This window comes from Mixophyes fleayi, chromosome 5 (genome assembly GCF_038048845.1).
Source record: "Mixophyes fleayi isolate aMixFle1 chromosome 5, aMixFle1.hap1, whole genome shotgun sequence".
Lineage (NCBI taxonomy): Eukaryota > Metazoa > Chordata > Amphibia > Anura > Limnodynastidae > Mixophyes > Mixophyes fleayi.
Genome location: NC_134406.1, coordinates 277,217,555 through 277,234,479, shown reverse-complemented (window position 1 = coordinate 277,234,479; position 16,925 = coordinate 277,217,555). Strand labels below are relative to the sequence as shown.

General features: G+C 43.4%; 1 protein-coding gene across 2 annotated transcripts; it reads left to right on the top strand.

Moving 5' to 3' along the window:
• Window positions 1-3,500: 3,500 nt before the first annotated feature.
• Window positions 3,501-16,192, top strand: LOC142159420 (uncharacterized). 2 transcript variants are annotated; one of them, XM_075214300.1, is made up of 9 exons: window positions 3,502-3,570; window positions 3,911-3,956; window positions 6,877-7,002; window positions 8,600-8,731; window positions 9,485-9,586; window positions 11,530-11,697; window positions 14,510-14,662; window positions 15,001-15,148; window positions 15,645-16,192. In XM_075214300.1, exons 3-8 carry the CDS (start codon window positions 6,934-6,936, stop codon window positions 15,139-15,141), a joined length of 765 nt encoding a protein of 254 aa, XP_075070401.1. In that variant the 5' UTR covers window positions 3,502-3,570; window positions 3,911-3,956; window positions 6,877-6,933; the 3' UTR covers window positions 15,142-15,148; window positions 15,645-16,192. The 2 variants fall into 2 exon arrangements, with proteins under 2 accessions (XP_075070403.1, XP_075070401.1); XM_075214302.1 differs by lacking the exons at window positions 14,510-14,662; window positions 15,001-15,148; window positions 15,645-16,192 and adding an exon at window positions 13,202-13,361 and having other exon boundaries at window positions 3,501-3,570.
• The last annotated feature ends 733 nt before the right edge of the window (window positions 16,193-16,925 follow it).

Sequence of the window (16,925 nt, the reverse complement as noted above, 5' to 3'; positions counted from 1 at the left end):
TGGGTCAAATCTTAATTATTTCTCTGATTAAACATATTAAAATAAAAAAGAAATGATACTTGGTGCATTTCACATGCTCTGGACAAGTTCTGGGTGTTTCCTCATTTAAGTGGATGATTTGTAAAACTTTTTATCCTCTTTTAAGGTGCAAACTGTTTCAGGGAATTTGCACAAGACTTTTATTGCTTATAGTAATCGAATAGGACTTTTCTTAAAGGTGTCACGAGCCGCGGTGATAGGCCGCATCCTGGAGTGAACTAGCAGCCGGGCGCATGCTTTAGTTTCTATGCTCTGTTATTACCCATAGATGTAGGAGGGTGTAGGAACATCCTCCAACACCAGGGGGAGCTCTCATATGATTTAAACTGGTTCATTTATATTTTATACATGCTTCCTGGTTATGTTATTACCTATGCCAGGTCTAGCTAGTAATTAATTAGCTGCCTCCTGAGGCTGATTGTCAGCCCTGTCCTCCTCTGTCCTGATTGGCTCTTAGGACTATTTTAGGATAATAAAAGCTTTGCTGTATCTTTAACTGAGTTATTCTCTGGAATGTTAATAGTTAACTATTGGGGTACACCCATCCGGTGTCATAGCGGAGGGGTATAGAGGCTATAAGTTGGATGGGCGGATCAGCCTTGCAGATCTGGATGTTGCCCACCCACCCTCCTTGCTTCGTTTGGTTCCTGGGAGCAAGAGGAATCGGCTGGATACTGTCACCATGGGTATCAGGTTTGGCGGAGGATATGGCTCTCCGCGAAGATGGATGGAATATTGGGCGGAAAATGCAGTACAGTCGACGGCCAGTGGTTATGGCGCACATTTACGGTATTGGGCACGGTGAACCCGCCTCTCTTCGAGTGAATCGGCTGTTAGTCTCGGTTCAGGTACCGCCCCCGTGGGTTGCCCTGTGGTTGCTTCCCGTATAGCCCAGAGGAGGGGCGGGTTCGGTAGAATTGGGACGTGGTGCCCCGTCCAGGTAGATAAGTGCGCCCGAGGTGTGATTGGTTGGTCCCCCACTTGAACCCAGGGGTTTGGTTGTTCCCCAGTGAGTAGTCCTAAGGAGATACTAGGACAGTTGGGTTTTGCCTGGCACACATCGGACTGACTGCTTTACTTTAAGGTTATAGTTGAATAAGGGGAAGAAGATAAACGAGGTTAAGGTATCAGACATAAGACTTTTAATAGTATTCAACTATTCTTAAATATTCCTCTACAATAGATTTAAACCTATAAAGCCCAAACAATAAGAATAGTCAGTAAAAATGGCATCTATCATTCAGAATAAAAGGAATGGTCTTGTAGAGTGTTGTACAGTTGATTAATACTGAAAATTAGGGATATTTTTAGGAAAAATTTTAAATCCTTGTACTGTAGGGACTGATTACATAATTTCACGACCTATAAATAGACGGATGATTTTTCCCACTCTCAGCTTTTTATAATGTTCAGATTTTCCGAGAATGACATGTATAATTGTATATATTATATCTATATATTTATATATGCTCGTATTGGCCAGTGGTTCTCTGTAAGGAACAGATATAACTGTCCTGCGGATCAGTGTCAGGGTCTCTATCTTCATGTGTGTGGTCCACGTCCCTCACCCAGTGGTCAACGCTCTATCCTGGGATGTTATATCCTTATTTGCTGACTTTTATTCTGGATTCTCTTTCCCAGCGATATCATCACAATTTCTTCATGTCTGTGTTTCTGTGCTGACCTTGTGTAAGAGTCTGAGCTGTTGCCCTAGATCACCAGCCGGAGAATTAACCCCATCCTGACCTTGTGTTACCAGATAGGTAATTGTATTAAAATATAATAGGTAGTAGTAGTGTGACTGGATGGATCTCCTGTGCCTCCATCTGTTGTTTCTGGGGACCGTCTGGGCTTGCCTTGCCACCATCCCCTTTCTTTATCCAAAATGCGCCCTCTAACCGCAGTAGGAGGGGCTTATGCTGCTGCCACCACTGGACTCCTTTGCGGCATCCTGAACATCATCCTTCTGGGTAACTCTCGCTGCTAGTGTACCCCCTCACTGGGCACCTGGGCTGGTACCCCTGACCTCTTACCTTCAGATCAGAGTGCTGTGGATGGTTCCCCCTGGTCTATCACACTGGCCAGAGCTGCAGGGTAGCGGGCAGAGCGGTGGTACTGGATGCTGGGTCCACACCTCACATTAGATTGGTCTAATCTGTAGGTCACAGGTACTACAGCAGGTAAATAGTAGGGGTGTGCACCGGCCATTTCTAGTGTTTTGGGTTTTGGGTTCTGATTAGCTTGAGGTTTTGGGTTCTGATTAGCTTGAGGTTTTGGGTTCTGATTTGTTTTGCCAAAACACCTGACGAAAGGTTTTGGTTCTGATTTAGGGTTTTGGGTTCTGATTTATTTTTAAAAAAGCATAAAAAGCACTGAAATCCAGTTTTTTGTTTTTTTTACACTCCTACGCTATTATAAACCTCAATAACATTCAATAACAATCATTTCCACTAATTTCCAGTCTATTCTGAACACCTCACAATATTGTTTTTAGTCCAAAACGTTGCACCGAGGTAGCTTTCTGGACTGCGTAGTGGAGTGGCCCCGGTACCCAATTTGGTACTGGGGCCACAATACCTCCTCCAACTGGTCTCTATTCCACTGCACATATGGCTGCTCCTCCATCCTCTGCAGCATATAGAGCGTGGGGTTCTAGCGTGTCACTACCTCTTGTTTTTGATCATGACAGTGCATTTTAATTATTTTTGGATTTGGCCCCGACACTGAATGTAGTTTAATATCTGATACGCAGCTATCTGGACTGCGTAGTGGAGTGGCCCCGGTACCCAACTTGGTACCGGGGCCACAATACCTCCTCCAACTGGTCTAAATTCCACTGCACAGATGGCTGACACCGGATGGACGTCTAACACCAACATAGCTGTTAAGGCCGCAGTTCCTCTTTTTTGGGACTGCACAAACAAAGAACGTAGTAATAGAAATGGCAGTTCCTCTTTTTTGGAACTACAGAAACAGTAATTATTTGGATTTATTAGTAATAATTAAGAATGAATTGTATACAGTTCATCACTGAAGGAGGTGCACCCTTGCATAATGTAATTATGTATCATCAGAGAGAAGAAAGAGTATGCGTAATGGGGCACTCAAAGGGTTAGAGTAGTAATGTTATCTGAAAAATAAATATATAATCTTTAATATTCTTTATTAGCATTATTTTAAAAATGCACCTAACAATAAGTGTGCACATATAAACTTTTATTAACATTTACATAATGAGCGAAATATTAAAAAGTGCATGTAGAATGAAAACCAGAAATAGGAATAGAGTTAAAAAGCAGTATAACTGCTCAAACTATGCTGCTGTAGGTATCGTCAATGAGCCGGGGTCAGATCTTTGTGTCCAGCTGAAGTTAGGATCCAGGGAATATCTGGCCCCGGCTCAGATCTTTGTGTGGTCCACAGAATTGTGAGTCAGGATGAGTCACGTCTCATATAAACTCTACGGATTCTCAGAGACCCCTTCAGTCAGCTCCAGGAGAGAGGAGAGCGAGCATCGTGTCTTAGACTGAGGTTTGTACTTTAACCCCTGAACCACATTTCCCACTAACCATCCGAATTTCTACACAGATCCTGAGCAACACCCCAACATTTGGGAAGTGCTGGGATTGGGACTAAGGAATGGGTCAGGGAAATAATACACTAAAATGTTATTTATCAATACTCTTAATTTGCCTATATCACAACCCAGATCAGTATGAGCGAGAGGACCGGGGTGTTACTTTATGTATCTGCCCCCACCTTGGGTCCTCTAACACAGGAAGCCTCTGTACTCACTGCATATAATGATGTGTTCTGTCCTATTCCGGGTACAGGAGGGTCCTATATAACTTGTCATATTAATGCTTTACAGAGAGACTGTGACTGTCCTGTACTGGGTCACCCTGAACAGCGTACAGGTGAGTGTATGATTGTGTCTCTGGGGTACAATGTATTCAGCACTTTGTACATCTCATAGATCCCTGTATCCCGCATGTCCTCTATTTTCCTTCCAAAATCTTGAACTTCCAATTTTTATTTTTCCCATATTTTAACCTGGATAAGGAGTAATTGGTTCTTATAACTGTTTTACCTTATCTGAGACCTTTAGTGAAGTATGGGCTTCAGCCCCAGTTATAAGACCCTCATCTTGTATCACCATAGAGGAATGAGGGAGGTTGTGTCCTGGATCTAACAGAGTGTGTTATATAGAGCTCAGCATCCCAGAGTATTTCTACAGAATAACACTCAGCAAATTCCTGCCCATTACTAACCAAACACATAGATACATTCCCGGTCTGTATCCAACAAGTCATCATTATAGAAGTAACAAACATCCCGTATTTCTGCTGGGTGAGGTCAGATACAAAGATTTAGGAGTCACTGTTCTAATTAACCCCTTACATTCTGTCTTGTGTGTTTTATCACCGACAGTCAGTAACAGCTAATTACTCTGCGGTTCTCAAGCTTTTGGGGAACTACAAGTCCCAGTAACCCTGCCAGCACGACTCCAGCTTGCAATTATGCTGCAACTTTTAGTCCCACAAAAGCTGGAGAGTTACAAAGTTATATGAGGAGACTGGAGTCAGTGACGTGAAATTCCCCAGTTCAAATTATTTATATAACTCAAGGTTCTTGTATACCGTATATTGTTATATACTGGGGTTATTATATTGGGGCTATTATATACTGGGGCTATTATATACTGAGATTATTGTATACTGGAGTTATAATATACTGGGGTTATTTTATTCTGGGGCTATTATATACTTGGGTTATAATATAATGGATGTATTATATACTGGGGTTATTCTATACTGGGGTTAATATATACTGGGGTTATAATATACTGTAGTTATTATATACTAGGTTATTCTATATTGGGGTTATTATATACTGGAGTTCTTATATACTGGGGCATTATGTACTGGGGCTATTATACTGGGGTTATTACACTGGGGTTATTACACTGGGGTTATTATGTACTGGGGTTATTATATACTGGGGCTATTATATACTGAAGTTATTGCATACTTGGGTTATAATATACTGGAGCTATTATATACTGGGGTTATTGTATTTTGGGGTTATTATATACTGGAGTTCTTATATACTGGGGCATTATATACTGGGGTTATTATACTGGGGTTACTACACTGGGGTTATTATATACTGTGGTTATTATATACTGGGGTCATTATATACTGGGGTTACTGTATACTAGGGTTATCGTAAAATGGGGTTCCAATATCCTCGGGCTATTATAAACTATATATTATTATATACTGGGGGTTTTATATACTGTATATTATTATATACTGGGATTATTATATACTCAGGTTATTGTATATTGGAATTATTATATACTGGGGTTATTGTATACTGTATAGTATTAAATACTGGAGTTATTATGTACTGGGGTTATTATATACTGGAGTTCTTATATACTGGGGCATTATATACTGCGGTTATTATAATGTAGGACTATTATATACTGGGGTTATTATACCGGGGTCATTACACTGGGGTTATTATATACTGGGGCTATTATATACTCAGGTTATTGTATATTGGAATTATTGTGTACTGGGGTTCTTTTATACTGTGTATTATTATATACTAGGGTTATTGTATGCTGTCTATTATTAAATACTGGAGTTATTATTATGTACTGGGTTTATTATATACTATTATTATATATAATAATTATATAATTATAATATATAATGTGTGTAGGGGTACACTGGGTAGAATTTGGGCTTTGGACATCAGGCTGGAAACAACCTGAGCCCCAGGAGGAGTTAGGAAATGATGCTGAGGTTTGAAGGGAATTTCTGAAACACAATATTTATATAAATATAGAGAATATCTGGAAACGTCCGGGAGGGGCTGAAATCTGGATCTGATTTGTGACCACACATCCGGCATATGGTTCATTCTGTGAAGTGAGGGGGATCGGGAGAGATGAGGAATAATATATATTTATTTGGACTATTAACCTCTTGTTTCCCGTTCATCAAGTGTTCAGGAGACTTCTGGGACATTCTCCCATGTGTCGCTGGTTAAATAGAAACATCTGTTTATTGTCCAGAGACATCATTGGAGGTAACGGAGGTTCTCCCATGTCGTGATCCTAGTAAACTAATGTTAATCCTCTGCTGGATGAGAATAATGTACACAATGTATCACACACTACACAATGTCACATAGCCTCATGTAACTCACACTGACATCCTCTCATCGTTATCATTGCTGGATGTTACCTTCATGGACATTATTTCCCCAGAATCAGATGTAAAAAACCCATGTTCCTGCCTAACCTGGGTCATAGGGTAGATACACAGTCTAGCAGAGTGTATCCAACACTGCCTGTATCTGAAGGAATTGTAGAGCATTCTCTCGTCATGGGACAAACATGTAATCACAGAAGACTCCATCGCCATGTTATCCGCTGACGTCAACGCTTTTGAAAACTTTGGGTGCAAATATCTTTTTGATCTGCAGATTCAAATACCATTGGATACACTCTGCTGGACAGTGTATCTAACCTACGAGTCCTTCCTAATACCGCTTTTCGAACGTCATTAGTTTAAACTTTTCAATGTTTCTCCTATAATTCTGCTGATTGTCCTGAATGAGTTGTGATAACAACAGACCAATGGGGGCTGCACATTGGTCATTGTTCCACTTCCGCATACAGTGATTCTGGTCCCATAGTGGTAGCGGTGTACCACGCACAATGTCTGCGATCCCGGAGGATGCCTCAATATTCAGATTTGCTGGAACGTTAGAGGTTCTGTGACACAATCACACGTTGTATCATCTGTGTTGTCCCCTCAGGTACCCAAGGACGTGGAGTAACCCGCTTTATACGGAGAGGCCCAGACAGGTGGCAGCATGAGATACCCAGTGTTTCTGGCCCTGGTTGCCCTGAGTGTCCCTGTGGAGGCAGAAAGTCCCAGCCAGGTGGGTGGAATATTATAGAGAAATCTATGTACGTCCTATAATAGAAGGAAACGCAATGTAACTGCAATATTATAACCGTCATATTGTGTCTGTAACTACAGATGGGGGAGACAGATTACAATTAAGCCCAGATGTCGTCCTTCAGTTTCACTAATTAAAAACAAAAAGACATTTAAATTAAAAATGAGAACATTATTTATGTTAATAATTAATTCATTTTTTAAGCATTGCTACATAAACTGCTTTATTCTAAGATTAGAACATTTCAGAGAAAAACAGGCGTTTATAAGACAGACAAATTCCTGGCGCTATAATGACTGTGGTGGGTGCAGCTTGTTAGAAACAAATCCCACCCAACAGGTTTTGCCCGATGTATAAATGTATAAGTTACAGAGTATTATAACACTTTCTGATCCAAGTCATGGGGGGTGTCTGGGGCATCTCACATTAGTTCAAACAATTATGGGAAAATATTAGATACAGTGCAGTGCATTGTGGGTCTTACAATAAAGGATCAGGACAGCGGGGGTAAGAGCGATATCTGATATAGGGACAGTATATACAGATTACATACATGTAGAACTGACACATTCATGACCAGATATATTATAATGTGGGAATCTGCTGCAAAATATCTTCTGTATTTATTACATACATAAAATAATAAAATACATAAGCAATTGTGGCAAGAAATCCAGATAACAAATTCAACAAGTTCTTGATGATGTCACCATGTATAACCAGCCGCTAGCCACTCCTTATTAACCACTAGTCACCCTGTGCCAGCTACTAGACAAACTGTTTCAGCCACTAGGCACCCTGCATCAGTCACTAGCCACTCCGTACCAGCCACTAGGCACCCTGCTTCATTCACTACCCACCCTGCATCAAACACTAGCCACACTTCATCAGCTACTAGTCACACTGTGCCAGCCACTAGCCAACCTGCCTCAGCCACTAGCCACCCCGTGCCAGCCACTAGCAATATATGCCAGCCACTAGCGATTATGTGCCAGCAACTATCTACCACATACAACCACTAGCGCCCCAGCAGCAGCCACTAGTCACCCTGTGTCAGCCACTAGCTACCCCTATTCCAACCACTAGCCAGCCTGTCGCAGCCACAATCCACCCTGTATCAACTACTAGCCCTGCACCACTATTTCTATTGTTATTATTATTGTAATCATTATTGTTACAAAACACTGTTGCAGTTTACAGTGACCATGGGTCCTACAGCGGCCTATAGAAACAGTGACCCCTGCAGGGAAGAGGAGGGCACTACAGTCTGTTAACCAACGTTGCCATTGGTACATAGCATTTGAGTGAGGCCAATTCCACTGCTGAGCGCTAGAGATTGTCCTAACTGACAAATAAGAGCCGGTGCCACTATCATACATATATGGGATAATGTACTTCCTACTGTAGATAGTATGGATATTACAAGTCACCGTATGAAAGCACTAGGCTGGAAGCTGAGTTCTAATGGTCGTAATAATTACAGTGGGGATTACATTACTCCTTATATTACACAAATTAAACTAATGACCGGTGATTATACTATATATAATATTGTATATTTGTCCTTGTATCGCAGCTGAAGAGCTCCGTACGGATTGAATCTATTAAGAGACGAGGAAACCACAACTATCCACTGCGCATGGCCCAGCGTGGGCGAAAGAAAAGTATCTGGTCCTATAACCCCGGCCACAGATCTCTGGCATTCCTGGTAAATGAATTATATTGTCTCCCTGGATCTGTCAGAGAGCTCCACCTAGTGGTAGAAGATAGATATGCACTGGGACAGAATGCTGGCACCAAGGGCAGGGAATTCTGGGAAGAGCAGTCACATGTCACTGGGACATTGGTTGGGATGAGGGGAGGGGGGGAAACGACTACCAACCGTCTGTAAATTTACTGACATTCAGTGAAATATAGAGAATTCAGAGGAAAGAACTGTACCACCTCCAAGTACTGTTTCCGCCCCCGCCAGTGTGAATAACCCCCTCTCCCTCTGTTCTGGCCATTCTCATCTAAATGTGGCTATTTCGCTGTTTGATGGTCTGACATTGACAACAATATTATTTAGCTCTGGTGCTATTTGCAATTATCGTTAGAGAATATAAAGATGTATTGGGTGGAGGAGTCTTAAATAAATGGTGACAAACTCAGGACCCTCTGCAGCTGCATTGTGGGTAGTTAGGCTCCCAGACAGCTCATGATTGGACATATTGGACTACTCTACCAGATTTTGGGGAATACCCCCTGGAGAGTACACTGTCCTGCCAGATGCCCTCTGGATGACACAATGTCCTTTCCTATATCCAGGCCAGCGCTCAGGGAGACTGTTAGCTCTTCATCCTTCCTGATAGTTACACAAACAAACCTGAATGTGACTCTCACCCTGTATGTATAAGACTTTTATAGATACATATAGACACAGTACAGCTCCAGTATAACATAATTCCTGTGTATTGTGCAGATTGCTGGGGAGGTGGCAGAGGTTTCCCCCCCACCGGTAGACCCAGAGACCGGGATGGAGTATCGCTGCCTCGGCTGCTGTGGAGCAAGCGCATCAGTCACTGTAAGTAACTTGCATGGGGGGCAATAAGGGGGGGCAAACTTTATAGTCATCATAAAACTATCACGTGGGGACAGAGAGAGCCGAGTAACAGGGTTACAGTGTGATGAGGGTTGTAATATCCACTCATCTGTGGCCCTGATTATCAGGTATGATGACAAGATGAACATTGGCTTCTGTGTGCCGTGGTCCTCCAACCGCACTAACAGGCCGCAATCCAGTAAGAAGTTATTGCCCCTTGGCTGTGACTCAAATCTCATGTTGGGTCACAGGTCACCCACCAGCTACAGTTAGACGGCCAACAGATACTAATCTGACATTTTGGTCCTGGGTAATGGGAGTCCATCCTGTGTTGCTCCAGTACTCAGGAAACACTGTGGAGTAGGCAGGATGGAGGCTCATTCCTGATAAACAGTCTGGCAGTGAATCCGAATGTATCAGCTGCACTGTGAGTCACTGTCGGATACATGCGGCACTGAAGAATCTGTGGAGAGGGCTAAGTCTTCTGAATGCAGAGCGGAGGCTGTGGAGAGGGCTTAGTCTTCTGAATGCAGAGCAGACTGTGGAGAGGGCTTAGTCTTCTGAATGTAGATCAGGCTGTGGGGAGGGCTTAGTCTTCTGAATGTAGATCAGGCTGTGGGGAGGGCTTAGTCTTCTGAATGTAGAACAGGCTGTGGAGAGGGCTTAGTCTTCTGAATGTAGAACGGAGGCTGTGGAGATGGCTTAGTCTTCTAAATGCAGAGCGGAGGCTGTGGAGAGAGCTTAGTCTTCTGAATGTAGAGCAGGCTGTGGGGAGGGCTTAGTCTTCTGAATGTAGAGCAGGCTGTGGGGAGGGCTTAGTCTTCTGAATGTAGAACAGGCTATGGAGAGGGCTTAGTCTTCTGAATGTAGAACGGAGGCTGTGGAGATGGCTTAGTCTTCTGAATGTAGAACAGGCTGTGGAGAGGGCTTAGTCTTCTGAATGTAGAACAGAGGCAGTGGAGAGGGCTTAGTCTTCTGAATGCAGAACAGGCTGTGGAGAGGGCTTAGTCTTCTGAATGCAGAGCGAAGGCTGTGTAGAGGGCTAAGTGTTCTGTATGTAGAACGGAGGCTGTGGAGAGGGTTTAGTCTTCTGAATGTAGAATGGAGGTTGTGGAGATGGCTTAGTATTCTGAATGTAGAGCAGACTGTGGAGAGGGCTTAGTCTTCTGAATGTAGAGCAGGCTGTGGAGAGGGCTTAGTCTTCTGAATGCAGAGCAGGCTGTGGAGAGGGCTTAGTCTTCTGAATGCAGAGCAGGCTGTGGGGAGGGCTTAGTCTTCTGAATGCAGAGCAGGCTGTTGAGTGGGCTTAGTCTTCTGAATGCACAGCGGAGGCTGTGGAGATGGCTTAGTCTTCTGAATGCACAGCGGAGGCTGTGGGGAGGGCTAAGTCTTCTGAATGCAGAGCAGGCTGTGGGGAAGGCTTAGTCTTCTGAATGTAGAGCGGAGGCTGTGGAGAGGGCTTAGACTTCTGAATGTAGAACGAAGGCTGTGGAGAGGGCTAAGTCTTCTCAGTGCAATGCTGAGGCTGCAGAGCCACAACAGCAAAGGTATGTACAGAAATGCAGGTGGGTGCAGTGGGGCTGTTTTGAACTAAGGGAGAGTCACTTTGGGGAAGAGGGGTTATCATGAACGGGGGGGGGGAGAGCAGATCAGCCATTATATGGGGGGAAATTAAATTGCAATATTTTTTATATGGATTCAGATAGTGAAGAAAAATGGTGTAATACTCACTTCTATTTGGGAAAAAACCCGGCTAGGACCAGCCCTGTGACCCCATGTGGCCACCAGAGGGCGGTATAGAACACTCTTGGTGTCACAGATGTAGTAATATATCATCATCATCATCATTTATTTATATAGCGCCAACATATTCCGTAGCGCTTTACAATTGGGTTTGATGAATAACAGATCATTTTTGTCCCCAGGTTAAAACATCCATCAGTCTGGAACTCTCAAATAGTGTTGGGCAGATTGTTTCCAGGACAGAAGGTATCGGAGCGTTGGGAACCGAACCAAATGCCATCAACGACCGTTGTCTGGGCTGTTGCCACAAGAGCGTGACTCCCAGGCTAGGAGTAACCCCAGAGACCCGGGTGAGACATAATACATCATATAACGACATAGAAATAATCACCCAGATATATTCTACAGTGAAGAGGTAATGTTCTGCAGAGAGCTTAGAGTATAACGTTCTGCAGAGAGGTTACAGAGTAATGTGCTGCAGATGTGTTATAGAGCAATGTGCTGCAGAGAGGTTACAGAGTAATGTGCTGCAGATGTGTTATAGAGCAATGTGCTGCAGAGAGGTTACAGAGTAATGTGCTGCAGATGTGTTATAGAGCAATGTGCTGCAGAGAGGTTACAGAGTAATGTGCTGCAGATGTGTTATAGAGCAATGTGCTGCAGAGAGGTTACAGAGTAATGTGCTGCAGAGAGGTTATAGAGCAATGTTCGGACCTTGGCTCCGGCTGCTGTGAAGACTCGTCCAGTTCGGACCCCCAGGACCGGTGGGAATTTTCTCCTCTCTGAGGCCGTGGAAGGATGTTGGTCTTGTGGTTTTCATAGGATGAGTTATATGGTCATGTATGTTTATGTAATCCGGTCATGTATGTTTGTGTAGTGAGGGTGAGGCTGTTTTGATGTCACCACATGACATCTGGGACGCTGGGCATGGTCGGTGTAGTGGTCTCTGGTCTCCGCTGGGTGTATTATACATTACAAGAAAAGAGGGTGTTAAGGAATCAAAATCTCATAAATAAGATGAAACATCAACAAATCCATAATCTGTATCCAAAACCATCTTTAGGACGTGGTCATTCTCTCTCCTGCTGTAAGAATATTGGAACTGTTGGAACATGTCAAAGATCAAACACATCGTTGTGCAGATTAGATTTTCAACTTTCCCAAAGATAACTTGATAGTGTCACAGGAGCCTTCTGTTCAGACTTATAACTTTGATTGTATTAATGCAATCCATTAATATTACTGGATAAATTAAAATATTTCTAGTAAAAAACCTTCCTCATAATGTATCCATATAAGAGTCAATCCAGAGCAATTGATTGCAGTGCTTCCAATGATTAATACTTGTGTGTAATGGAACGACACCTTAATATAAACATAAAACAAATAAACCTTTATTAGCAGATATTTCTGGATAGCAAAAGGAAAAACACAATAATCAAATCCATATACAGTTTCTGATTCCCCTGCGGGTGTGAGCTTACCCCACTGGATCAAGCAGCCAATCTCTGCAGTGTCTCACCGCAGGACGCCGGACACCTCTCTCCGCTCCTATAGATCACCAGGGAGAGCGTCTCACTGGGTCCTGGATCCCCCACTGCTACCAACGCATTTCAATTGTAGTTCTCTTTATCAAGGAGTGGAGGGAACTCCTATAAGGTCCAGTTATGTATTAGGGTTCTTGGGCTGAACCCCGTTATTACTGGTCAGCGCAGAACCTTATATTTCCATCTGTGTATTATATAGAATAATAATATCATCATCATACTGTACGAGTGATACCCTAATAATAGCCGACACAAGCCAATTAGGTGAAAAGTTACACTGAATCCTGTCTAATTAATGTCTTTACAGATGAGTGACAGCATAGCGTGTTTGTGGCCCCCAATAACAGACAATAATACACCGACCGCCTCGGGCTATTTATCAACCTGCGATGAAGAAGATGATTATTTGTTTTGTTGCCGCTTATTCATCTAGTATACCCTGGATAGCTGAGCAATATTCGGTTGTCCCTTTGATAGTGACCAGGACCAGTAACGGTTAACTTACCGCCTCGTCCGGCAGCTCTCGTGGTATTGGGCATGTGCCAGTCGGCTTCCCCAGATTTGTGATTTTAGTTACATTAAATTAAGAAATGGTAAAAAAAAGGTAAAAATTAACTTAAAATATGCAAAAACCTTCAAAGAATAAAGTCTTGTTCCAGTGATGCGATAGCAGCACATGTATCGTGCAGCCCTCCGCACACACGGAGTGCCCCCGTTTACCCCAATATAATAATCACATTGTTGCCCTGGATCCCAGCTACCCGCTGCCCATCCCCCCTCACCCCCACAGCAGGGGCAATCCTCTGCCCCCCAGTAATGCAGCACCCCCAATGTAACTTCTGCCCTCTTGTGCTCCATACATTGCTGTGAGTGCTGATAAAAGAACGTGGAAGGAAATGGCTACAGAACAGTTATATAGAATTATTTAATTCTTGTTTTCTATTTTTATTGAACAATAAATCACTTTGTTCATTTCCTTTGTTAGTTTGTAATAACATTTATATTTCAATATTTGTAAATAGTTTTCTATATTTATTGATATTGCAGTGCCATCTAGTGTAAAATTGATGTTATGGCAGACAGCATTACCTGTTTACATAGCGCTAACCTATTCCTAAGCTCTGTACAACTAGAGAACTTTCTTCATTCACATCAGTCCCTGCTACCGTGGAGCTTCCAATCTAATTCCCTCCCACACACACACGGCAGTGTAGGGTCAGACCATACTTTGGGGAGGAGTAGGTCCCCCTCCCTCAGGAACTGGACCTTAATGACGCGACTTGTGTCACCCGGCCTCACCGGGCAGATCCTGATGATGCTATTTGCGTGATAGAGGCCCCGCCCACCACTGCGCTATGACGTAATAGAGGCGGGTCCATCTTAGCAGAAAACATCATCACGCCCCAGCACAAGCATTTTGGATGAAGGACACAAACACATGTAGAACATACATAGTCCACGTAGATCACACCCTGGGGGGATATGGCCTCTGTCCCCAGCATAGCTCTGAACCATGTGGTCAGTTTCAGGGTGATCACTGGCCTCAGCCTCAAGTGATCGGGATTTGTAAATGAATAATCAATATATAACCTGATATTAATTTGTCGCCGGACAGGAGGGCGTGACGGGCGTGACAGGAAGAGGAGAGACAGCGCAGACAGTGGGAAGACAATGGCAGCCGCAGCGGGGGAGGATTCATGACCCCCTCTGTATCCCACCTGGGTGTAACCGACACTGGAGGGTGACGTCTTCCAGCTCCAGTGAGGAGGTGGGTGTCATGTTACGTCAGGTCTGGGGTGTAATAATACTGGGGAGCCCTGGGGTGACACGTTACTGGGGGCTGGTGGATAACAATACAACCTCCATTGTCAGTAACTGGGCAGAAAGCACCTGGGATGGCTGGTGTCAGACACGGGGGGCCAGGTGCAGGGTTAGCTCTTGGGACGAGGATTCTCAGCACATCTATGTATAATACACTGATGATCCCACATCTCTACAAGACAGATACTAGGGCGGCAGGGACATTTCTCAGTGTCCGGACCCTCCATATAAATGACACATCGGGGGGATTGGTGTCCTGGTAAAAGCTAGAATTTATTTCCACAGATCTCTGTGATCAGACGTCACCAACCATACAGAAGATCCCAGCCCCTGCAGCGCAGGACGGGAGACCCCTGTCGCCGTCTTGGCTGTAGAACAGCACTGGGAGCTATTCCGGACAGTTCCAGCTCCAGCGAGGAGGACTGAGTTGCGGGTATGACGATAATAATAATAATTATAATAATACATATATATCTAATGAGCTGTCTCCTGAACACGCAAGAGGCAGCCATATTGTCCTGAACAGCAGTGCAGTTGACTTAACGACATTTCCGCTTTTGGCATTGGGCAGATAAGTGAGCTCCGCCCCTAAAGCAGAACTTCCAAACAGTGGTACTCCCACTGAAGATACTTTCCCGTCCCTTTCCAGCAGTCAAAATCAGTATTGTCCTGTAAAAATCAGGACTATTGCGGTATGATGCATCCTGGGTTTGACGCAGATCTAGTGGCCCCTACAATATGGGCCCCTGGAGCCAGACATGCTAAATAGGAACTGGCTTCACAGATATGGAAGAATCAGCAGCAGAGGCACAAACAGGATGAAAATATCAGTCCTGTATTGGGGACATGTTCTGATTAACCTGTATTAACCCTTCTCATGCTGAAACGGAGATCAGTTATTAATAGCTTGTCCCAATCTCTCCATACAGAACGCCGGCGGTATAACCGCGAGGAGGAAGCCACGTATACCGGTTACCAGAGAGCTTCATCGCTACGTGTTGGAGAAACTTCATGAAAGACATTTGGTCAAATGCTCATATAAAGGAAAAACTAAATTACAACCCCGCTCTCAAGCCTGTTCCCCAATATATTAATTACACTAAGACACCGAATCTATAAATCCAGCAATGTGATCATAAAAGTACCAACAATAAAGGAAACAAAAAGACGATCTCACACTATATATTTTACATATTAAGGGCCTGATTCATTAAGGAACGTAAACCGTGTGCAATTTGCTTTTTATTTTAATTACGCCCGTATTCAAGTACAAGCGTTACTGCTGAATACAGGTATAACCGCTCTGTCTATGCGGCGCGTGCTGTACGCAGTCACACTGCGGGATACGCACAATGCATATATAATGCATGTACTGTATATATATCCTGCCAGCAGAAAGCACAGTAAGTGATTAAAGATATTAACATCGGTTACTAATATAATTATTAATAAAACTAATTTTTTTTTTACAAATACATATATCAGGATGTTATTAATGTCTACTGTACATAAAATACATTTTTACAGTTTGTTTTGCATTCAAACACATGTTCTATCTGCACACACAGCCGTCATCACTAGTAATCAGCACATACACCTGACCTGTCTGGAGCAAGTGATACGACTGAAACACAAGTAACTTAGAGATTTCCAGAGCTTAAATAGGGCGCTGCTGCGTGCACTCGAGCTCGGCACGCCCTTACTGTACACTGACTACGTGCATATGCCCTGACTGTACATTGACTACATCCATACGTCCTTACTGTACACTGACTACGTGCATACGCCCTTACTGTACACTGACTACGTGCATACATCCTTACTGTACACTGACTACGTACATACATCCTTACTGTACACTGACTACGTACATACACCCTCACTGTACACTGACTACGTGCATACGTCCTTACTGTACACTGACTACGTACATACGTCCTTACTGTACACTGACTACGTACATACGTCCTTACTGTACACTGACTACGTACATACGTCCTTACTGTACACTGACTACGTACATACGTCCTTACTGTACACTGACTACGTACATACGTCCTTATTGTACACTGACTACGTACATACGTCCTTACTGTACACTGACTACGTACATACGCCCTTACAGTACACTGACTACGTACATACGTCCTTATTGTACACTGACTACGTACATACGTCCTTACTGTACACTGACTACGTACATACACCCT